Source organism: Leucopleurus acutus (genome assembly GCF_964270905.1).
Source record: "Leucopleurus acutus genome assembly, chromosome: 5".
In the NCBI taxonomy this organism is placed as follows: domain Eukaryota; kingdom Metazoa; phylum Chordata; class Mammalia; order Artiodactyla; family Delphinidae; genus Leucopleurus; species Leucopleurus acutus.
Window position 1 is genome coordinate 17,850,364 of NC_139147.1, and position 25,199 is coordinate 17,875,562.

General features: G+C 41.6%; 1 protein-coding gene across 1 annotated transcript in view; it reads left to right on the forward strand.

The window, feature by feature from the left end:
* Window positions 1-10,537: 10,537 nt before the first annotated feature.
* Window positions 10,538-25,199, forward strand: part of ADAMTS5 (ADAM metallopeptidase with thrombospondin type 1 motif 5) — a gene marked incomplete at its 5' end in the record, with an annotated part of 43,174 nt that continues 28,512 nt past the window's right edge. The window contains 2 exons of the mRNA XM_082839926.1: window positions 10,538-11,644; window positions 22,874-23,006. Coding sequence (XP_082696052.1) covers window positions 10,538-11,644; window positions 22,874-23,006 — 1,240 coding nt within the window. The remainder of the gene's footprint in view (window positions 11,645-22,873; window positions 23,007-25,199) is intronic.

A 25,199-nucleotide genomic window follows, 5' to 3' on the forward strand; every position in this document is an offset into this window, starting at 1 on the left:
GATAAGTGTCATTGAGTCTTCCCTCAAGTACCAAAAACCTGTACCATTTTGTCACCATCTATATTCTCTTCTGAACATGGGGTTCTAGAAGTTTCTACTAGGCTGAGTTATAGATGGTCATGATTGCTTTCATAAGTTACAATTATTTCTCTTTTCCTTGAACTGAGATCAAGATTATAGAAAAGAAACAGAAACTAAATATTTTGTGCTTTATTTCTCCTCACTTAAACCCTGTGGGATTAAAGGAGATTAATTTAATTGAAATAAATTAAAGCAAATGTTTGTCGAGAGACTATAAGGTCTGATGTGCTAGGATCTGGTGGTATGTGTAGATGGGGGTGATGGTCCCTATACTCTATGATGGCAGTCTAGCACGTGGCAGAGGGACAAAAAAACAAGCGCACAAATGACTTCAACACCATCAGGGAATATAAACACAAGAAGACATGAATGGAAAAAATAAAGTTCTTTTTTTTTTAATTCCTCTTTACCGTTCACTCAGACACCAGAGGTAATAATGACCATTAGAAGATACTTCTCTCTAAACCCTTTTGGAATTTCCACTTTGCATCAGGCTTTTCTCCAAATTTAGCACCTGGAATGTTTTAAATATCTTTATTCTTCACAGCCTTGTGATGTTCTTTCAAAACCTCCTTTCAGGACAGTCAGAGACACATTCTGAGCCAAAATATAAATGGACATGAAAGAGTTAAAACTAAATCCGCAACTGCCACAGTGGGATAATAATAATAATAATAATAGCAATATATTATTTATTTACTGTGCACCAGGCACTTCATACATATTTAAACTTTTAATCTTTATAAGAACCCAGGAAGGTAAGTGTTACAATCTTCACTGTTTGGCACATGAAAAACAGGTGCAACAAAGGGTCTAAATGACTTCTAAATTACAAAGGATCACAGACAGTGCCTGGGCTGAGATAGAAACTTGGGCATTTTGGCTTCTTGCTGTTGTTTTGGAGGGATGTGCTCAACCATACAGCAAGTAGGCACAAAGTAAATCTTCTGCTACTCTCGTGCCTCATGGTTTGGTAGAAGAATTTTCTTATGATGTTTGGCTCTGGTGGTTTCCTCTAATTACCAAAGCCCCGCGATGACTATCTTTCCACACTGTGGGGTCAGCACAGAGAGGGGGCAGGGAGCCAAGCATCTCTTCAGAGCACACATCAGAGGGATGTTAGGTGTCCTTACGTTCCAGAATTTCACAGACATTTGCAGTGTTTAATAGGATTAAACAGATTTAGAATCAAAGAAGTACAACTGAAGTCTCAGTTTTAACTAATCATAAATGTGAAAATTTCTGCAATAAGTGAATCAACCCAGATAAAAAGTGTTGAAAATTTTGATACAGATCATGAGACACATCAGCGACATGAAACAGAATAACAGGAAATATAATGATAGACTGTGTGATGCATTTATTAGTATAAGTTTGACAGCTAACATCGGACAAATATATTAATATTGAGAGTTCATTCCTATAATCTGTGATTCAAAAAATATTTAGACTGTCTACCATATGCAAAGCATTGTGTTTAGGCCTACAAATAGCGTAGCAAGCAAAACAGGGGTGTGTTCATCAGATTATTTCTATTTTAGGTGACAGAATTTCTAATTAAACTAGCATAAACAAAAATAAAGATTTCATTGACATTGTGAATTCAAGGTTTCTAATGTCACTGTCTTCTTTCTTTTTTCTCCCCTTTCTTATTTTCTCCCTCTTGCTCTCTTTCTCACCCCTGCTTGGCTTCATTCTTAATCTTTTTCCATTGGTGGCATCTCTAAGATAAATGGCAATTATCAGAGACTGACTAAATGTTGTTTTCACCCCCTTTCTTCTTGGGTTCACACCTGCCTCCCTCTGCCTTACATCTGGTTCACTCCCTATGGCTAGTAATGCCAATGGACTGTTAACAGAAATGAAGTATGCCACTGTTGGAAGAGGCAAGTAAGAGAGAATGCCTTATCTACCGTCTCTTTCTTCCCTTTCTAAGTCAGCCTCAGAGGCAACAGGTGAAGAATGGGGTAGGATCACAGGATGAAACAAGGTTGAATTCTTGATTGATTGCACAGAGCGGCCTCCCACCTGCCATCAACCCACAAAGAACTGTGATATCGAAGGAGAAAATACGATTACGTAAAAACACTGAGAATTTGAGGGTGTTTATTATACACTTAGAATAAACTTCAATTGTGTGAGAACATTGAGAATTTGTGGGTGTTTTACAGCAGTTAGATTTCTGTTTTTAGTACAGGGTCCTTATAGCTTTTGATCATGGAAAGAAAAGTATATTTGCCTAATGACCTGGGCAAATGTCCCAAGTAAGAATACAATGGGCAGAGCTCTTTCTGGGACCAATTTCTATGGCCAGGTCTATGGGGAGCTCTGAGCTGCCAGGTTTGGTGTCAAGTGCCCAGACCTGTGGGAAGGGGACAGAAATGGGATCAGCTTTACTCAAACACGTGGATTAGGGCTCCCTGAAAAGGTGTGGTTTTATTATTAGAGAAAGAATGGTTAAGAAAGGTGACAGACAAATATCAAAAAACACACGCACAAATACTTTAAAAAAATAGTTAACATAGATGTTTTGCATAGTTACCATGTATCTATTCATGCCTCCCATTTGCAAGTTACCAAGCTAGAAACTGGAGTTACAAGGTGATAAAGATAAGCATAGGTCCTGTTTTCATGGTGCATGCATTCTAGTGGAAAAAACAGACATAAAGAACGGGAGAGGGAGGGAGGGAAAAAGAGAAAGAAGGAAGAGAAAGAGGCCAAGAATAATTCTGATACATGGAGTTATCTTTGGCATGCAGAAAGTTTACTTATGTAGGAGGAACCCAACCATTAAACTTGTCAATGATCAAAGGCAAAAACAAGGTTTATGACAGAGCAGAGGGAGAGAAACAAAAACAAAAACACCTCATAGTCTCAAGACATTGTTTTGCATTGTTTGGAGAATAAATTATTTGGCTGATAGCTAGCAGAGAGTCCAGTTGGCATAGTTTACCCTTTAATCCTCTGACTACTAATTTTTTTAAAATTATTTTTAGATTTTCTGAAAATTCTGTAAAATTTAGCTGTGGAACATATGTGAGAGGCTTTCTTTATGTCATACTTGATAGTTTCCTGCTGTGAATGCCTCTGCCTTATGTAGTTTCAACCTGCATCATTATCCTCAACCCACTTTTCTAAAATAAATCTCACGAGGAAGTAGGTGAATAAAACACTGACCGATTTGATTACTGCTGTGGCAGAAATAAATGAAGATCTGAGATGCAGAAAAACAGGCTAGAGATGATATAGTTCATTGTAAATATGTGTTTAGTAATTCACAACCAACTACTGGTAATTAATTCTAAAGTCATGAGTCAAAAGAGCTCTTTCAGGTATAATTCAACAGTCACTTAAAACATTTGGGCCCAAACTGACATGGACCATCAAGGTCTGATAATGACTGTGGACAGATCTGGTGAAGACTCCTTTGAGAAGATGATTTTGAATGTAGGTCTGAGTTTCATGAGTGACAGCACCGCAACCTCATTCTTTCCTACCCAGCTCTGTTCTCAATAGAATGTGATGCCCCAAATGCCTGAAGGACAAGGGGAATCTTTCTTCATCACGTATATAGAGTGGAAAGGGTGTAGATGGCTTGAAAGAGGATGCCGAAATGAGAAAAATGAAGGAGCAAAAGTAAGAGTCTGGCTTTGGGGACAAATACAGAAAAATTTGGGCAAAGATTAGTTCCCTCAACTATAACACAATCAAATTCTATTTCCTCTTCTCTTCCTGCTGCCTCAAGCCCATCTACTCTTATTCTTAAAGATGAGAGATAACGACCTCGTTGGGACCCTGGGTCACGTCAGTAGAGGTGAGAGGGGAGTTTCCAACAGGTTCAGAATGGACTAACTGGAAGAAGAAAAGAGGGAGAGTTGATGGTGATTGTCATGAATGGGCTCCTTCCTGGAACTGAGAATAAAATTTTTATTCAGTAAGTCAATAAGTAAGAGCGGCATTGTTACTTCCTGTTTCCGCCATGATTCGGGGCTTGGGAAGAGGGGTATAGGAAGAGGGACACCTGTGAAGTAAAATAAGGAAACACTGCAAGCTCTTTACCTGCACCCCCATCCTCATGTAGGATCATAACCAGGATAACTGCTCCTTCCACCTGCTAGTACCTGTCTAAGAAAAGTATGTGTTGGACAGGTATGTATTAGTCTATGGATAATCACGAGAAATGATACTCTGTATTTCTTTCTTAAACCGTCTAAGCAACCAGCAGCATGGGTGGAAGGTAAGCTTATTGATTAGGCAGCCACTATCTTCATTTCCTTACTAGCCAGGGGCGAGTGAGGCAGGAACCAATTGATGTTTATGAGCTTTGTTTGGACTAACTTCCGCTTCTTACTTTACTGACCAGAATAAGGCAAATACTTTTAATAAGGAGAGATTCACTGGTTTCCAAGGAGACTGTGATATTGCAGAGGTTGAACAAAGTGTTGCTACCATGTAAACTTTACTTAAAAAAACAACAAAAAAAACTAGTTGTAGGGCTATGGAACAACAATTCTTACCTGCTACAATTACGATGGCAACAACTACTCATTACGCAATTTGAAATCTTTGCTTAAATTTGTCATCATGAAGGAAAAAATAAAAACCTCAAATGTTTTAAGTTACTCTAGGCTGGAAATTCCTGATTTTCCATGTGTTTCCAGTAACGTTTGATTTTGAGATGATTTTTGGAAAATAAAGAAAAAAAAAAAGAACTTGAGTAACTCATAAAAGAAAGTAATATGTGCATATTTGTGTGAGAAAAGCTAAAACAACATTTCACAGCTGGTCAGCATAAAAACACTTGTTGGTTTTACTTTACAGATAGCACCTGTATGTCTTAAATAATACCATGCACATTACTCGAAGACTTTTATACTGTATAAAATTTCTGCATATAAAAACATGAAAATCTAGCTTTGTCCAAAATTTATTCTTTATAAAATTAAATAACACTGATTCTGAAGCATATGTTATCTGTCACAAGAGATAGACCATTCTGTAATATGTCCTAAGCAGAGACCAGAGAAAATGGTTTTGAGTTTTATCAGAAGTGTGGTATATTTCCCTAAAAAAATAAAATCTCTACAATGAAGGTCTCAAGAAAGTTTTCTCTGCAAGGGGAAAGGAAGAGCTGGCATAATACCCTCTCCTATTTTCTCAAGACATTCTATCCCCTTGTCACATCAGTACAGCCTAGATGGGAAACCGAGTTAGGGCGAAGCGTGTGCACAGGTGCACACATGCTGCTGTGTGTTGTGTGTCTAATATGTGCGAGATCGTGCATGTACATTGATGTGTACACCATTGTAGATTATAGGAGGAGATGGAGAGGGAGGTAAAGGGTTAGGAAAAAAGAGAAGGATAGGGCTTCCCTGGTGGTGCAGTGGTGGAGAGTCCCCCTGCCGATGCTAGGGGACACGGGTTCGTGCCCCGGTCCTGGAAGATCCCACATGCAGCAGAGCGGCTGGGCCCGTGAGCCATGGCTGCTGAGCCTGCGCATCTGGAGCCTGTGCTCTGCAACAGGAGAGGCCACAACAGTGAGAGGCCCGCATACTGCAAGAGAATCATAGTTTAGGTAGTAGTTTTACCCTCTAAAAATTTAGGATTCATATCAAAGATAGCATACACTCCTTTCCCTATTCCCCAAGTGTAACCTTTGGTTTTCATTTTGTTTTTGTGTTAAGAATATTTAACATGAAATCCACCCTCACTAAATTTTTAAGCATACAGTACAGTATTGTTAACTATAGGCACGATGTTTTACAGCAGATCTCTAGATTTCATTCATCTCGCATAACTGAAACTTTATACTTTTGAAGAGCAATGCTCCATTTCCCCCTCCCCCTAGACCCTGGAAGCCAGCATTCTACACTCTGCTTTTATGAGTTTGACTATTTTATGTGGACAGCATGGATGAACCTGAAGGACATTATGCGAAGTGAAATCGACCAGTCACAGAAGAACAAATCCTGCATGATTACACACTTATATGAGGTATCTAAAATAACCTTTGGTTTTGAAGCAAGTCTTCTGAGAACTGGAATTTGCAAAGTTGAGTGGCACTTGAGGAAAAGGCTGACCTAGAATCTTTAGAGCATTCATGTAGGGCCTCAAGCAGCAGTGGAGCTGCTTCACTCCCAGCATCCAGCATCCTGCCACTCAGGGACCTGATACTCAGGGACTTCAAAATACAGCAAGACCTAGGGTAGGGACCCTGATGTGGGAAAGGAAAACTATTACAGAGTTGACAGGCTGTCATTCTCCTACTTGGGAGGTAAAGAACAGGTGTTTGACTAGAGGGGAATATTTTATTGTCAGTTATTTCCTCATTTTTAGCATTAAAATCATAGATGGGGGGAGGGGAGGAAATGACACTTTAGCAAATGGAAATTTGAGAAAATACTACTTACAAGAATATACACATCCTATGAAATGAAGCTGTACTGGAAATACACAGCTCAAAGCACCTGCAGAAGTTGTTCTCTTGCTTTTTTCCCCTCTCTATTTGCATTTTCCAGTTTGCATTCCAAGTATCTCTTGGTACAGTTGGCTCCATCTCTGAACTGTCAGCATCTTTGAACATTAATCATGACTTATTCATTTTCATATGTCTCCAGAGAACCTCCAGAGCACTTTGCAGTGGGACCTCGACAGACATTTGTTACACTGGGTGGATTTTAAGAGAGGTTGTGGATTGCCCATCAAATCAGGGGGAAGGAATTTAGGTTGCAGGAGAGCTGGCCACTAGTGGACTTTTGACTCCCAGGCAACTCACTTTGGTCTCAACTCTTAGATAATAATCTCTAAAATAATTTCCAATTTGTAACATTCTGTAGTAGAAAGTCTCTCTTCCTTTGGGGAAATGTAAAATTACACATCAGGTGTGGTCATATACTCTAGAAATGCAGTGGAAACTTCTCATTAAATATGCACAAGTAACACTGTCACTTGGAATAATGAAATAACGAAGTAGCAAATTGTCCCCCTAAACATGATTCCTCATACATGTTCTTTTTCTTCTTTAAAAAGAAAATAAAAACACGGGCTACTTTTAGCCAGTGCAAAGATATTATTGGACTGACAGACATTAATTTTTCTGGAACATTTGTGGAATATTCATCCTAATCCACAAGGGTAATATTTTTAAAGTGTTACCAAATGAACTTCCTAAAGTGCCCAAGTTACTTTCACAGAAAAAGAAAAAGGTTATATCCAATTAGAAATGTTCTGAATATGTAAGAATTTACTCATTAAATTTATAAGCTGTATTAGTTCCTGTCCTTGTGAATATGTGGTTATATTTATATTTAGTACTTGATATTCACGTTTGGAGCTTTATCTGTATCTATCTTGTTCTTCAACATACTTCTAAAATTTTGAATAACCTACCTGAGTACAAATATCATTATGTAATTAAAATTGAAGGCATAAAATTCAGAGGCATGATTCATGTGAGAAATGCAGTGTTTCTGAGAGAGGAGAAAGATGTTCATTCACTAAGAAGAAAATTCATTTGGAATTTCTTTAAATGCTAACTATGAAATCTGCGAATTCAAATAATTATAATTAATTAATTTACACCACTGCCATCTGCTTTCTATCAAAAGGATCCTTTGAGATTAACAATGATGAAAGGGTTAAAATTAATGAATCCAAGTTGTTTTAGAGATGGTATTTAGTGACGAATATTGGGCTACTTTTTACTGAAATTGGTAATAATAACAATAACAAATCCTATCTAAAGGCACAGGCAATGACCCCTGAAGAGAGAATGGCCAGTACAAACTTGAAGGCTACTGGGGGAACAGGAAGACTTCAGGAACTAGGTTCTCCTTTATTTCCTGTTTCTGAATGTCTCTGGTTCCTCAAAATATTCAACTGGTAGTATTGGTCTTGGACAGCTGACCACTGAGAGACTGAGGGGTCGTGGAATTAAAAGGCAATGGCCTTCAGCAATAGAACTTCCTCCCAGATCTTGAGGTATTTCAGAATCCACTAGAAGTTATTGGGTGGTCCAGAAACCCCAATGATCAGTTCATTTATAAGTGAGAACTAACTCTCAAAACACGCTTCATCCCTCCTTCCAGGTGACTCCAGAGGGTGCTCCAGGCACAGGGCAATGGGCATCACTGCTGGGCAGCTCTGGGATTCCCGGGTTCATCGCTGCTACTCGGAGGACCTCTAGCCAGTTCAGGACCCTCCCGATTCCCTGAAATAGTCATCAGATATCTTAACAAAGATACAAAAACCACCAGCAGCTTGGAGTGCACAGAGGTGCCCCTGCTATCCTTGGCATGCATCTCTGTGAATTAAACAAAGGTAGAAAGACAGAAATGTGCTAACTATATAGCAGATTCATTTTTCACTGATGTATTCATTAATTTGTCTTGGAATAATGGGGAAGGAAGGTACTCTTGTCCCTACGGTAGACCTTCTAACCATTATCAGTAGTGGTTAGAAAGTCGGATTTTCCTTCTTTTCTACTAGAGTTGATAATTTGAGGAAAGAAAGAGGAGAGAGAAACCAAGTAGCAGTAACAATACCACTCAGATACTAATAAACACCAACCTGCGCCCTTCCTCCCCCCAAAAGTCTTCTTTTTCACCTAAAAGGAATTTCTGAGAATGATAGTAGGTCAGGGCCAAGGGTGGTGGTGGTTGTTTTAGGAGAAATAAATACATATATGGGTATTTATCATTTAAATATCATTTTAGACGAAGGAATAAAAGAAAAGTGTGGGCACTTTTTTTTTTCCCTAATCTTATGGGGAGAAAAAAAAAATGAGCGTAATTCCCTTCAAGAGTTAACTCTCCCCCCCTCCCGCCCTTGCCTTCTTAAAGCAAAGCAAAGGAAGTTCCAGTCATCCGGGATTAAGTGAAAGATCGTGGGCGAGGATGAAAGGCGCGCTTGAGGAAGCGGGGAGCCCGCGGCTCACACACAAAGGCGCGGAGTTCCCAGGCCTTCCGCGGCCCTGTCCCGGGGACCCGCAGCCCTCGGGGCGCAGAGACGCGCCAGGAAGCGCCCGCGGCTCTCCGCCTGCGCGGCCACTCTGCTGGTGGCTCGGAAAAGTTAGTCACCCGAAGACCGAACCTAGCGTGCATCCAAGAACGAGAGCGAAGAGTCCGAGGGATGCGGAGGGAGGAAACCGGTACCGGGAGAGCGGGGCGAGGGGGCGCACGGGAAGCTGAGAGCCCTTGGCTGATGGATGCGGTTGCAAGGTCTACGAGGCCAGAGCGCACCGGCGTGCACAGGGCAAAAACGTGCTGCAGGAACTTCCTACCGAGGGAAAGAAAAGCAGGAGAAAAGGGGGCAGAGAGAGACTTGAAACGTCTCAGTAACTTTAAAAACATACCAAAACACCCCGTCAGGAGATGAGGTAAGCCGAGGTTAGCCAACCCCGATTGGTTGTGAAATATCAGACAAACCCCAGCCGCTGTGGCTTTAAATGAGGCCAAAGAAATCTTCTGTTTTTCTTACTCAAATACTTTTCTCCCCCTCGCCCTTGCTCCCTCCCCCACCCTCCTTCCACCTCACCGGGTCCCTTCCTCCTCCGCTGTCGCCCTTTCCTCGATCACCCCCCAGGCCCGCCCTCCCCCATCTGATTAGGCGCGGACCAGGAAGGGTGGGAGTGGTGGGGGAAGCTCTCCCTTTAAGAGGCAGCTTGCAGTGACGAATTGTTGAAATTGCCATTGCAGGATGGCATGCCGCTATAAATTCATTGTTCCACCTCCTCGCATCTTCACAGCGCTCGCGCTGCTCTCCGCGCTCGCAGCGGCCGACTGGGGATGACGGCGGGCAGGAAGACACTGCATCAGAAGGGACACGGACGCGCAGCTTCGCTGGCTCGCCGCAGGCCGCCCCTTGCATTTCTGTTTTTCTGTTAATTTTCTGTTAATTTTTATGGCTTTTTTCCTTCTCTTTCTTCCCTTCCTCCCGGTTCCAGTAGAGTCAAGGAAACCCACAAAATAAGAAAGGAAGCGGGCTCCGGAGCTTGGAACCCCTGCTGCCGGCGGGTCCCGAGCAGCAAGGGTGCTAGAGGCAGCACGCACCAGTTGCCCGCCTGGTGCGCGGCACCTTCCTTACTTTTCTCGGTGCCCCAATCCTGGCTGGGGTTGGATTGGGTTTTTTCCCCTTTTCTCCACAACCCGGCTTCTTTTTCTTTTCTTTTCTTTTTTCTTTTCTTTTCTTTTTTTTTTTTTCTTTTATTCTTTTTTTTAATCCTCTTTCGGGAGCACGAATCCAAACATTTTCCAAACCAACAAAGAAAAGTTCGCACGGTGGCATCGCGGCCGGGACAGGCTGGCGCTGCTGCCGGGTCCCCCTCCCTCCGACACTTGACTCAACCTTGCAAGCAAGTGTATGTGTGTCCCCACCTCCCGCCCCGGTAACTTCCAGAGCGAATAACAAACCCCCATAAAGTCCCCGTCGCGCAGCCCCTCCCCGCGGGCAGCGCACTATGCTGCTCGGGTGGGCGTCCCTGCTGCTGTGCGCGCTCCGCCTGCCCCCGGTCGCGGCCGGCCCCGGCGCGGCACCTGCCCAGGATAAAGCCGGGCAGCCTCGGGCTGCTGCGGCGGCCTCCCAGCCCAGCCAGCGGCAGGGGCAGGAGGCGCAGGAGCCGGCCGAGCCTCCCGGGCACCCTCACCCCCTGGCGCCGCAGCGCTGGAGCCGCGGGCTTGTGCAGAACATCGACCAGCTCTACTCGGGCGGCGGCAAGGTGGGCTACCTGATCTACGCGGGCGGCCGGAGGTTCCTCCTGGACCTAGAGCGGGATGGTTCGGTGGGCGCCGCTGGCTTTGTGCCCGCAGGAGGCGGGCCGAACGCGACCCGGCGCCACCGGGGCCACTGCTTCTACCGGGGTACAGTGGACGGCAGCCCCCGCTCTCTGGCTGTCTTTGACCTCTGCGGTGGTCTCGACGGCTTCTTCGCGGTCAAGCACGCGCGCTACACCCTGAAGCCGCTGCTGCGCGCGCCCTGGGCGGAGGCGGAGGCCGGGCGCGTGTACGGGGACGGGTCCGCGCGGATCCGGCACGTCTACACCCGCGAGGGCTTCAGCTTTGAGGCCCTGCCGCCTCGCACCAGCTGCGAGACCCCCACGTCCCCGCCAGGGCCCCGTGAGCGCCCCCCGGCGCACAGCAGCCCGGACCGACGCTGGGCGCTGGCCCTGCAGCTCCCGGACCAGTCAGCTCCCTCGTCCGATGGGAGTCAGAGACCACAGACGTGGTGGAGGCGGCGGCGGCGCCGCTCCGTCTCCCGGGCCCGCCAGGTGGAGCTGCTCCTGGTGGCCGACGCGTCCATGGCGCGGATGTACGGCCAGGGCCTGCAGCATTACCTCCTGACCCTGGCCTCCATCGCCAACAAGCTGTACAGTCACGCCAGCATCGAGAACCACATCCGCCTGGTCGTGGTGAAGGTGGTGGTGCTGGGCGACAAAGACAAGAGCCTGGAAGTGAGCAAGAACGCGGCCGCCACGCTCAAGAACTTTTGCAAATGGCAGCACCAGCACAACCAGCTGGGGGCTGACCACGAGGAACACTACGACGCGGCCATCCTGTTTACTCGGGAGGTAGGTCCCGCCTGGGGGAGTGGTTCAAGCCCCGGAGTACGGAGGTAGGTCAACGGGACAGCCTTGTTGACAGCCTTGTTTCTCCCACAAACCGCCTGCCCCCATGGGTTTGCTTCCCTGCTTCTTGCAGGAAACCCAGCCAGCCTCCAGATCTGCTCCCGTATTCGGGATAGAGCCGGAGCAATTCAAGCCTTAAATGACCAAGACCTGCTCACACAATCAGTCCAACAGGCAGGATGTCTCCAGTCTGAGATACGCAGTCATAGATGCGTAAATGTGGTAAAATGGAGCTAGAATGCTTGGGGAAATGTGCGTCGTTAAATGAGAAAAGGGGGAAAGCAAGTTTGTCTTTGGAATCAGGGATCATCTACTTTCCAATGAACCCAAAGATATAACTTTGTCTAACCTAATGGCAAGGGCTGATGATTCATTCACTGTAGTCACTTTTACCCACCATCTTCCTTTGTAAACGTCCATACCTTCTTACTTGAACCCCTTTCAAGACATAAGTCAAGGGAAGGCTTTCCAAAGGAAGGACTTGTTTTCCAGTCTGGCTTCCTAATGGAGTTCTTACATACCCAGCTTGGTGGAATCTTGCTTCCTTGGATGGAAGGGATTGGGGATGGCCAGGAGGATATAGAAACCCAGTCTTCTGAGGTTCCTTAGCAACTCCTTTGCCTAGTCCTCCAATGCATGGCAAGAACTGCTCCGTCCTCCACAGCTGCCAGTCAAGGGTCACATCCAGCTTGCATGTTTGGGTTTTGGATGAATGTTTCTGAAGCCCCAGTGCGGAAAGATCTGGGCAAAGAGTCAAGACATGAAGGAATGTTTTCCCAGGATTTCCCTCTTTTAAGGAAGGGGGTTACAGGAAGGGAAAAAATACTGATCTTTATAGGCCCAGAGGTTCTGGGAGGAACACAATATCTATGTAGACCGCCACAAAAGTGTGACATTCAGATACAGAGTCTGGACTGGTTTTGAGCTTGTTTTGCTCAGAGCTTTGAGCCTCAGTTTTCATAGCTGTACTCTGATTGGCGGGTTTGAGTCATGCTTTCACATGCCTGGTAAGAATGGACTTTGAAAGCTCATTCTTTAAGTGTTTGAGATCCATCCAGGATAGAGAGAAGGATTAGAAGCTTTGAAATATTATGCAAAATCATGGTGCAAAGGGAGCAACCAGAACTAGGACAGGAAATTCAATGATGGCTTGCAGGAGGTTTCAGAATCACATAGCTCCACCACCTAATTCTCCTATTTTTACTAAGGCACCTCTGGCATGAAGGAAAAGTGTTGATAAATTTGGAGTGGAGAAACACTTGTGGTTCACAGGGTGGACACAGATGTAAACCACATGTAAATAAAGATGCCGGAGGGCAGCAGTTTAGGGAGAAGTGGGCAACGCACAGTGCTTTGTACAATGGAAAACCTTTCTCTTCATGAAGTGATCTCCTGGAAACCATCCTTTAATTTTTCTGCACAACATTAATCTTTAAAACGGAAGAACATTCATTTTTGTAGCCTTCCATATGAAGTGAAGTTCTCCTGTAAAACTATCCCTTTTTTATTTGGTTTCCAAGTCTTTTTTTTTTTCTTTCTTTCTTTTTTTGGTTCACAACTTTCCATGTCTGGATTTCTTGCTTTGCTACATCACTAGGGGCTGCCAAGAAGGAGGCTTCAGAGAGTTTATGGAAGAAAGTTCTCTAAAGACTGAAGAAAAAATACTTTTGTAGGCATACTACTGCAAAGTGTTCACTTTGAACATTTTCATGGTTCACTTTCATTTTGGAATAAAAATGCACATTCCATAAACATTAATAGAAGACCCCAATACTCCCTATTTCCTGCCCCATAATTTTCCTAATTGCTTCTTAGAAAAAAAAGGAAAACTAGTCAGTGATTCAAAATGATCTGTCTGTTGCTTTTTCTGGATTTGTTTTTTGTTTGGGTAGTTAACGATTCCTATTTTCCAAGCTTTGAAATATATCAGTTGCTTTAAATAGATAAAGCAAGGGGGAAATAAGTTAACATCTATCTTAATTTTAATAAGTATTATAAGAACATTCATTTTTCAAACTAGTCTACACATGGAAAATATTTTACATGGGCCCTCCCTGGCCTCCTTGCCAAGCAGAAGCATACTTTTAGTAAAGTAAATCTCATTTAGTTTGTGGTTGGCCCTCTGGTATATACATCTAACTTGATGAGAACCAAATATTTGAAGAGCAAATTATTATGAATGTATGCACCTAATTTGAAAAGCACAATTAATTAGGGGGCTGAGGAAAATATTACAAGACTCATGTAGCATTCATTTGAGAGTACTTTAAAATATAATGTTAATCTCTGCCTAATACTTCAGAATGTGGAAACCAAGAGAGCTAGAGGAGAAATGATCTGAGATCTTCAGTTTCATGGAAATCAGATATCTGGGACCTAAAGAAAAACTTTCATGGCTATTTTTTTTTCAATGAGAAATACCCGGAGTTGGCACCAGGATCTACTTTTACATCTCTGTTTTGAATGTAAGAGGTACGTTGCTTAGCAGCCAGACGCCAAGCCATGAAATCCATGTTTTGATGGGCTCTGAGCACTGTTCAAATTCTGTATCCAGATGTCTTCTCCTAAATTACTTGTTTTTCAGGCATGAAGCAAATGTGTGAGGATATGTTTTCCACCCATGTTGACTAGCCGAGGGCACCTTGAGCATTATGTCTAAGAATCAGCAGAATAGTGCTAGTAATTCATTTATCAAACTAACAGGCTTCACTGTCAGGACTGTACCCCAGCACAAGGCGCTGTCCTAATTAGGGAAATATAGCACCAGTCACTTTTTTGCAAGAGGAGCCATTTTCATTCCAGAGTGGCACTTACGCTGGAATTCATACCACTTCTACCATCAAACAGTAGAAATCTGATCTCCCCAGGATTTATGTTTGCTTTCCAGAATCCTTTTCTGGTTCCTGGCTTCCTCTTTTCTTTTAAGATAGTTTCCTTAAAGGCACACTCCTAAATCCATTTTGGAGATGATGCACTCTCCTTTAGAAACAAAACACCTACCTGCTTGAGAAAAAAAGTGGGAAATTGTTTAACATTTCCTGTCTGTGACCATACCACCCTGAACATGCCCGACCTCGTCTGTTTAACATTCCCTCACCCCTGCACAACAAAGCTTAATGAAAGCTTTACTTTTTCATGGCTTGAAAGCATTGGATTGAAACTGAACCAGCTACGAGACTATATAATAGAAAAGGTTCATTCATTTTCATTAATCATCAGTGTGCCAGTTAACAGGCAATTGTGTGTCAGCTAACACCTCACTTCTATATTCTGCCTTTTTTTTTACTTTATATTGGAGTACAGTTGATTAACAATGTTGTGTTAGTTTCAGGTGTATAGCAAAGTGATTCAGTTATACATATACATGTATCTATTGTTTTTCAAATTCTTTTCCCATTTAGGCCATTACAGAGTACTGAACAGAGTTCCCTGTGCTATACAGTAGGTCCCTATTGGTTATGTATTTTAAATATAGCAGTGTGTACATGTCAATCCCAAACTCCTAATCTGCATTCTTCCTTATAATGCTGTGGTGGGGACTCCACCCAGAATTAACAGCTGGCTCCTTGCAAGGTTATGACAATAGGGGGCCCTAGAGGAAGACTGGAAGCTTGGAAGAAGGAAACGGATGTGCTTTTTCTTATTTGCTTGTAGACTGAATCGACTATTTCAATCACATATTTGAGTTCAAATCCCATTTAAATTCAAAAGCAAGCCCTTATTAAAGAATCATAGCTGATAGGTCAATTCTAACCAATAGAAGGCTAAATGTCTAAGAAATGGGAAGACTGGGAGCAGATTCAGCAGCTCAAGTTGACATTTTAAAAATAAATTGTGGGGCTTCCCTGGTGGCACAGTGGTTGAGGGTCCACCTGCCGATGCAGGGGACACAGGATCGTGCCCCAGTCCGGGAAGATCCCACATGCCGCGGAGAGGCTGAGCCCGTGAGCCATGGCTGCTGAGCCTGCGCGTCCGGAGCCTGTGTTCCGCAACGGGAGAGGCCACAGCAGTGAGAGGCCCGCGCACTGCAAAAAATAAATAAATAAATAATAATAATAATAAATTGTGAATTGAAAATTTCTGAGAGTAGGTCTTAAAAGTTTGCATCACCAGAAAAAAAATTGTAACTCTGTGTGTGATGGATGTTAACTAGACTTACTGTGGTGATCAGGTTGCGATATATACATATATTGAATCATTATGTTTTACACCTGAAACTAATATAATGTTGTAAGTAAATTATATCTAAATTAATTGTGAAGAATATTACATAAAATCTGAAGTCTATTATATGAGAAACAGTAAACCACAGCACACAGGACATATTGTCTTCCTCACTTTCAGCACCTGCCTTTGGGCATCTCCTAAGTGTGAGACACTCATTTAGGGAGCTGAAAGCAGCGAGATGGAAAATACCTGGTCCCTGCCCAGCCCAGCTTATCACAAGGGGAGAGGAAGCAGATATACGCATAAATCAGCTAATGTTAGGAAAACTCTAATAAATGCTGTAACTAAGCTATAAACAAAGGCTTAGAAAGGAAAAAGGAAGGAAGAATCAATTCTGCCTCTGTATCTTTATACAGGCTTCATTGTAAATGTAGAATTGAATTGGTCCTCAAAGGATGGGCAGATTTGATTTGGATTCAACCACCTTTTATTGAACATTTCATAAGATTCTATCCATAGTCGTAAACCATTTTATAATTAATCCTTTCAACTGTCTACAACCATAGTGACATTATCATAAGTTGACAGATAAGGACATTCATACAAAGAGAAACAGAGATAAACTTCTCAGAGTAACAGCTGACAGGTGGCTGAGAGGGAAGTTCATCCTGTCTAGTGGTCTCTAAAATAAAAATATTACAGCAAATTTATTCAAACATTCAATATGTTTCTAATAGGAAAAGTAGCCCCTTTCCAAAGAACCTATTCTAGGAAACAGACAAGGAAATTAATAATTGTTATACAGTGTGATGACTTTTGTAATAAATGTGGTCATTAAATGTCATGGAAGTACATTAGAAGGTAGCCTAACCCATCTGAGTTCAATTTGGAAGGAAGAGGAGAATTAACCAGATCTATAAGGAGGAAATAGGCATTGCAGACACACCAAACTAATAGTGCAGTGGCCCAGAGGCAGCATGGTAATTCTGGGAAATATAGGGGTTTAGGTATGATAGGACAGATGGTATGAGAGTGGAAAGGTGATAGATTAGTCTAGAGAAGATGATAACAACCAGCTTATAGAAGAAATTCTATTCCACGTGTATTAGTCTTCTTGGGCTACCATCGCAAAACTCCATAGACAACAGAAACTTACTTTCTCAATTCTGGAGGCTGGGAAGTTCAAGATCTAGGTTTCAGCCTATTTGCTTTCTGGTGAGAACTCTCTTCCTGGCTTGTAGACTGTTACCTTCTCACTTTGTGCTTACATGGTGTGTTTGAGGGGGCAGGGGTAAGAGAGAGTTTTCTGGCATCTCTTCTTAAAAGGACACTGATCCTATTAGATCAGGGCCCCATCCTTATGATTTAATTTTACCTTAATTACCTCCTGATAGACCCAATCTCCAAATATAGTCACGTTGGGGATTAAGGCTTCAATACATGAATTTAGACAGTGGCAGGGAACACGATTCAGTCGGTAGCATAAAGAGTTTAAATTGTAAATTAAATTCAGTGGGAGTCTACGGAAAGAGCATCAGAAGGAAAGCAGCAGTGATCAGAGGGGTGTTCTTGAATGAGCCTTCTGGCCTAAGTAGTTGGGCTAGAGCCTGCGGGAGCCTTTACAGACTATTTCGGTAATCTTCAAGGAGAGACTCAAGATGGTCTAAACTAAAGCAGTGGCATTAGAAATAGAGAGGCAGGGGTCGAGTCAATAAGTGTTAAAAAGAAGTGGATTTGAGTAAATTAATCCCTTCTAGCAGGAGGAATATTGGGGCTAAAGTTTGGGCCAAAAAAGTTGGGGAGATATGCAGGAAATAGTGGACAAAATGGATCATAAAGGTGCAGTTAAAGCTGGCAAGGAAGCCTGGGTTGCATTGTGCAAGGTTTTAAATGCCAGGCTGAGGTTGGCATGCCTTTTAAGTTTTGCAGGAATGGAGGAATCCTACAAGATCTGGGTTCTAAAATGTAATTGACTGCAGCATATAGGTAGGGAAGTCACAGGAGACGAAAGGACCATTTAGAAGCCTTAGGTGATAGTCCAGGAAGGAGGGAACAATGGAAGGAACAAGAAAGAGAGGACATCTACATGAGGCATTTGGTAGATGGAGTCAGTGACTTACAGTGACTGATCTGATGCGGCAGGTGAGAGACAGGCAAGTTAATGATGTCACCAGGTTTCTTATCCATCACTTCCAGTTTCTTGCTTTCTGGAATTTCTTTCTCAGTGCATTTTGTATTTTTCTGTGCCTCTAGATTATTGAGTTTCACCAGATATACCACAGAGAGAAAGACTGTGTTATTTGTTACAACCAAGGAATTTGCTTGGTAGAGATTATGAATGTAAAAGATAAGAGTAATGTCGGGGGAAACACAGGTGATGATTTAACTGCACCTTGGTGACGTAAGTTCAGGAATTGGAGTGTTTAGATATAGGTTTGAATTGCAGCTCCACAAGTCTCAAGCTTCTGATTTTGGACACTAATGACCCCTGAGCTTTAATTTCTCCATCTATTAATTGAAGTGTTTTCCCTTAATCTCAACATGTGTGTAGCTAGAACAAACCCATAAACCACCTGGTCCAAGTTTCTAATGCTATTGATGAAGGAAAGTAGTCTCAAAGCATATAAATAATTCATGCAATGAATCTAATTAATAGAGTTGAATTTAAAGCATCACTGTCTCTTATCAGCTTCCATCTCCATTCTCCAGAACGACGACTCTTTTGAGCATCTATTCCCCTCAATCTCCAATGTGCTCCATCTTTCCTTTCTCTTCTTCTTATCTCATATTTACCAGGATAAGTTCTCTATCTTGGAACTCCGGGCCCAGGCTACCTTTCCAGCTTCCCCTGTTCATCCTCCACCAGGTCTATCCTGTACTCCAGCCACAAGAAACATGTTGTCATTTCCAAAACAGACCCTGCCTTTTCCCACCCCTGATACATTCACGAGTCTTTCCTTTTTTGAATACCCTTCCTCTAACACTGTCAGACTCCTTTTCATCCCTCAAGATCCAGTGAGCTCCTTTGAAACACCTTTATTGATTCCCCCAAGGAGAGCTTGGCAATTCCTCTTCTGAACTCCCTCAGCAACCTGTTCAATCTGCTTCCTTCTTGACATGTCTTGTTTTGCTCACTAGATCATGACGTTTCTTAAGGGTCAGGATCAGATCTTATTGTATTTATTCACCACACTGTCAGCACTTCACACAGTGTCTGGCAGGTTGTGGACACACAATAATTGTTTTAGGAATAAGTGTACCTGGATCCCTTGGTCCCTAATCCAGCAGAGCTCCATGTTTTTTGTGTTACCTAGTTGTATCCAGAAGCATGGACAGAGACTGCAGAACATGGGTCATTGTCATGGTTGGCCTAACAGACCCTATTAATGTAGTTTCTGCTGAGGTCCAAATCAAGATCTCTGCTATTGGGGGCTGCTGTTTAGGTAGCCCTAAATCCCTCTTAACTAGGAATCTGGTAGACAGATAGGTAGATACCTGAGGCTAGTTAAACCCTCTTCTCTGTCCTTCCCTTGAGCTCTGAGCTTGTCCTTACCAGGGGGTAATATCTGCAGAAATAGAAGATGCTGCTATTTAACTCCAGATTCCCCCATACAAGGTACCCTGCCTTCATTTTGGCTGCCATTACCGCAGCTGTGATGATATCTGCTCTTATCAGCCTTCACGTTTCCTTCCTTCCCTCAGCGCATTTATGCTGCCTGAGAGACCAATCTCCCATCAAGACTAGAAATCCTGCGTCTCCTGTTATGCCTTCCACTTTGCACACTCACATCGGCTTAGTTCATTTTCCCCACCCAGTACCGACCACTGGGATTTTCCAAGTTGTATTAGCTTCTGGGCACCTGCTTCTCAAGGTAGCAGACTTTGCTGGCTCCCTCCCCGACCCCACTCCACCCACAAGAATAGGTCTGATGTACTGTGAGTCCTCCTAAACTTCACGATAAGTCACAGATACGGCCATATTCATGATTCTCTAAATGACCACCCTTAGTCACCATGTCAGTGACCACCCTGTCAAGTCTTCATTGGGCTTGCTGACTATCTCAGCTCTATTTTAGGTACAATGTCCCAGTCCTGGCTTCTGGCCAGGACCACACCACAAACCCACCAGTTAAATCTCTGCATGCTCTTGCAACCCTTACATTTTATTAAATCTTCCATTGCATTGTTGTCTACACGATATCAATATCATGATAAGATATCAATCCTGCATAAAAAGAACCATCTTTAACATAGAGATATAACTTCTCTTCAGATTTACACTGACTAAGCAGAAGAATTCTTGAGAGCACTTTTATTTTGTTTGCCTCTTATGTGGCTACTGTATGTGATTTACATTTCTTTAGTATCCCCTGCTTCCAGATTTGGAAGATAGATGGATGGGTGGACAGACGGAGAGACAGACAGACAGACAGATAGATGAATGCTATTGCCCCAATGGTGTCTTTACCCTTTCTATGAATTAAAAAAAAAAAAATCCTATAAATTTCAAATAAGGTTTGCACCTGTAAATGTTGTTATAAATCACCATCAAAAAATAGACATGAATGTGATGTGCTGTATTCTTAATAATTTGATGCACAAGTTGAGTTTTAATGCAATGGAGTGAACATTGCCTCCCAAAGAAATACAGGCATTCGTTGTATAACTTGAGGAAGAAACCGTAACTGAGCTGCCACGGTTTGAAATTGCATGAGTGAAGTGGAAAGGTTGCCAGTTTACATAATTACAGTTACAGAAATATAGTCTGTGGCTATGCAGTCAAGGGTTTAATCAGTGTGATTAAAAAAATAACTGCTTCTGTTCATTATTTTGTCACATGTACAAATTTCCGTGGCAAAGGGCCAAATGCATTTAATGCAATTCAAGGATGACAAGGAGGTTTGATGGGCTCTAATGAGCAATTGATTAGCAGTAAACAGAGAGAGATTAAGAATCCACATTAAACTCTATTCAGAACAAGAGGGCCATTTCCATTAGCTGTGGCTGTTCATCCGAGCTTATTAATGAAGTAAGGAGTAAGAAGGGGAAACAATTCTTCGGTTTTGTTATTTGAACCCCAAATTGTGAAGATAAACATAAAACACGGTTTAAAAAAATATGCATGTGCAGAAATAACCCACAGTGTCCAGTAGTTCACGTAAACCATGACCTGGGCCTTTGGTCTAAAAGCTACTAAAATGACTGGGGGAAAAATGGATTAAAACATGTATTGTACTATATAATTATCTCAAAGACTGATTGTTATGCAAAAGTGTGTTCCAATTTCAATTTTAAAAACTACTAATTTGTTCTCAACAGCTGTAATTTGAGATCCCATGGATGACATATGAGGATACCCAGGAGACATTGGGAGGCTATTGTTGGTTTGGTGACTGGATTCACCAAGGCTACTTGGCTGAGATTTCTACTGTCTGCAGCTATAATAATATGGCGGCCACAGTGCAATTCATCACAGCTGGGATCTCATAATATACGGAACACAATAAGGACCTGAAAATGTACTAGGGAGATCGTAGGGTATACCTTTTAAATATTATTCACCTTAACTGGACTTTTATGCAGCTTTTTATGCAGAGAAAAGTTAGAAGAGTGTGTTGACATTGACTAGGCGGCATTAGTTATGTAGTAGTAATATCTCGTGCTGGCTTCCTGCAGTCTGTTGAGGTCTTGCTAGCATACAGCATATTAAAGGTATGTGACAATGTTCAGTAAGGCAAAAATCTGTATAGGATAACCATCTTTTCTCTTTGTCCTGGGAGAATAAAAATATTAGCTCCATGTCATCAAAAAAAAAAGTAAAAAATAAAATTATGTGAGGTCTACATTGCATCTGACTATATGTCAGAATTCACCTCAATTAAGCAAATGTTTGTTGAGTTCCTATTATAAGTCAGGCATTGTGGTAGTTGGAGATACAAAGATAATAACTGCAACAGAGAGAACACTTATTTCAACTAGTAAATAGTCATTTTTCACAGTAATTAATATTTTTTTAAAAATTCTTCTGCAGTTATTCACTTATGGCTTTTGCTTTGGATAGAAATATATATACTGTCAATTAATTTTCATTGAAAACAGGAGTCAAATATAAGAAAATCTAATGTCCATTAATACTCAAATAGCACTTAATGGAAAGCTTATCATTACAAACCTATCATGTCAAAAAATTTGGCTTATATTTTCTCTATATGCTTCGTAATTTAAAATTGTCTTGTTGATGTCTCTTTCATCTAATTTGATCATATTAACCATTAGTGAGGTGTGATCATGTTCCCCTTTGAGAATCTCTTAAAAGCTATGCAATTTCTCTCCAGGAGAACATGTATGCTCATTTATATAAATACAGTATATTACATATATTTTCTGAGAATTGATCAGGTTGAAAAACACTACATTAAACACTGTGGGAAAGAGTGTATACATTTCTGAAGACACAACCTATGAAATTACAACTCAATTTGGCAATTAAGAGATGATCTTTTGAGGAATTACCCTTATAGATTAAAATTTAGTTTCTTACCCAAATTACTGGGAAATTTATATTCTGCCATAAATAGGTGATTGCAATTTGCCCCTGTGATGGAAAACAAATTATTAGACTTGGCTTCTAATAAATTTAGCAGGAATTTAGGTCAGAATATTAAGGCTTTCCTAAGCGTGACTGTATGTGAAAGTGATCCATGGCATATGTGCCTGCATATACACAGTACAGCTTTGTTAAGGCTGCGACTGCTATTGTAATGGACAAGCCACAATCTTATGACATCTTTTAAAATGTAATTGAGTCCCTTCTGTGCTTCTGGGACCCAGAGAAGCTTAGAAGAGTCAATGCTATTAGTTTGTCTTTGGAAGGTTTCCAGAGCTGAGCAGGTGATACCATAAACATATCCCAGTGTTGACATTTGGAGTGAGCAAGTGGCTCTACAAGGTGGCTCCTTCTGGATGTAAATTGATTTTAATGATTTCTTTCTTTCTCCTGGGCAGGATTTATGTGGGCATCACTCATGTGACACCCTGGGAATGGCAGACGTTGGGACCATATGTTCTCCCGAACGCAGCTGTGCTGTGATTGAAGATGATGGTCTCCATGCAGCCTTCACCGTGGCTCACGAAATTGGTATGCATTGTCTTTTCTCTTCCCTGGCCAAATCAAACACTTGTAACAGCTGCAACAGGAACCAAAATACTTGGCAATTAATTCCAGATTTCTCCTGGTTCAGATGCAGCATTGGGGATTACATTTGTTTATATTTGTACTTTTAGGGTTAACTAATAAGAGGGAAGGAAAACAAAGTCAGGCATACACAGAAGTTATTTCCTTTCTCTCAGTGCCATTTAAAAGTTTAAGAGAAATTCGCTAGTGCTACTGTCTTTTGAAGCATCCATAAAGGACTCAGACAAAATTTGTCACAGTTGACAATGGAATGCAGAGATGTTTGCCTTAGAAGTTACTCTATTGATTCATCCAGGGCTAATCAGTTTACACAGAAATTCATCAGGTTTTATTCCACTGTGAGTGATAACAGTCAGCTCCTGGAGAAGGTAATCAATAGATTATGGACAACATTCCTGTCTTGTTTTTAATAGCAAAGCAAATGAAACAAAACCTAACAGTTACCAGGGTTGGTTTTAAAATGTCACTTACCTGGTGACATTAAGAAACTCATCTAAATCCTGAAACTAGAAATTTAGGACTGAGTTAAATATGAAAAATATCCCAGCAATTAAGAATATGTGTTTCCTAATAATTGACCTAGCTACTATGTATATAAGAAGTTAATTTAGTACTTAGGATTAAATGTTAGAATTATACCCATCTGGGCTCAGTTCTTGCTAAAGTACTTTCTACCTGTGTCATGCTGGTCTGATTATTTAAAGTCTCTAAGCTTCAGTTTTCATATCTGAAATATAGGCATAATAATGCCTATTTCATTGAATTATTTCAGGGACCAAGTTGGGTAAGTTACAGATACCAGCTGTTATTTATATCCATATACACTTCTGTTTATCTTTTTAATTAACTAGTTCATTTACTTTTTTTAAAATTTTTTTTTGCGGTACGTGGGCCTCTCACTGCTGTGGCCTCTCCCGTTGCGGAGCACAGGCTCAGCGGCCGTGGCTCACGGGCCTAGCCGCTCCGCGGTAGTTCATTTACTTTTTAATGTGTCACATTTTAGCATTGTCTTTTTGGAGGCAAAATATGGCTTGATAGTTATTGTACTTTTTTGCTGTATTTTATTAAGCAGATTGTTTTCTTAAGCTAAAACCATAATTTTAAAATAGAAATTAAACTTTTTCCCCATTATTTTAGTAGGCAAAGAACATTTCACAATGTGTTGATTTTTGGCTGCTATGTTTTCTTTTGGGACTTAAAATAACTTCACATCAAAAGTGTAACTATATAAGTCAGTATATTGGAGCAGTAAAATAGAAATCAGCACTTAAATGCCAGTTCACATGTATTAATCATGATCTTAATGCTCTTAACTGACACTCTTCTTACCATCTAAGCAAAAAAACACAAACATAACATCTTAATGTAAATAACTGTCCAACACCATCACTGATAACAATTCAATTTAATACTTTATTAATTGAGCATCTTTAGCTTCAAGATGGAACCCCAGCTCTGTCTCCATGGTCTCTTTTATCTCAGGAAAGAGATTCAGACAATGAGTTTCCATTTCTTCCCTAGAAAGTGAACTAATAATGAATGAGGCATGGCTCTCTGGTGGCTGCACTAGAAGACCTGGTATGTCTGCAAGTGTTTTAAAAACACAAATGCCATTTGAGCTTTGGGGCTGGGATTATGTCTTCACCTCTCTCTTATTCATGCCTATTAAACTCACTGATAAAAAATACAGCCTAACATTGATCCTTCATTGATATTTATTACATATCTCTGTATGTGCACGAATAAGTGGGAGAAACACAAGAGCCACCTAAGGCAATATTCTGATTTTGCAGCAAAGCTAAGAAGAATTAGTTCAAATACTCAAGAGCATTGTAGTGACACAGAGACGATTTAAAAAGTACACCAGTAATTAATCACCATTATTCAGAGTGAGAGAAGTTCCATAAGAAAAGTTCTAAGCCCTGGGTAGGTAGAGGTTGGTTCATCTCACACTGAGTAGAGGAATGATGAGAAATAAGCAACAGTGCTGCAGTGAATATTGGGGTACATGTGTCCTTTTGAATTATGGTTTTCTCAGGATATATGCCCAGTAGTGGGATTGCTGGGTCGTATAGTAGTTCTATTTTTAGTTTTTTAAGGAACCTCCATACTGTTCTCCATAGTGGCTGTATCAAT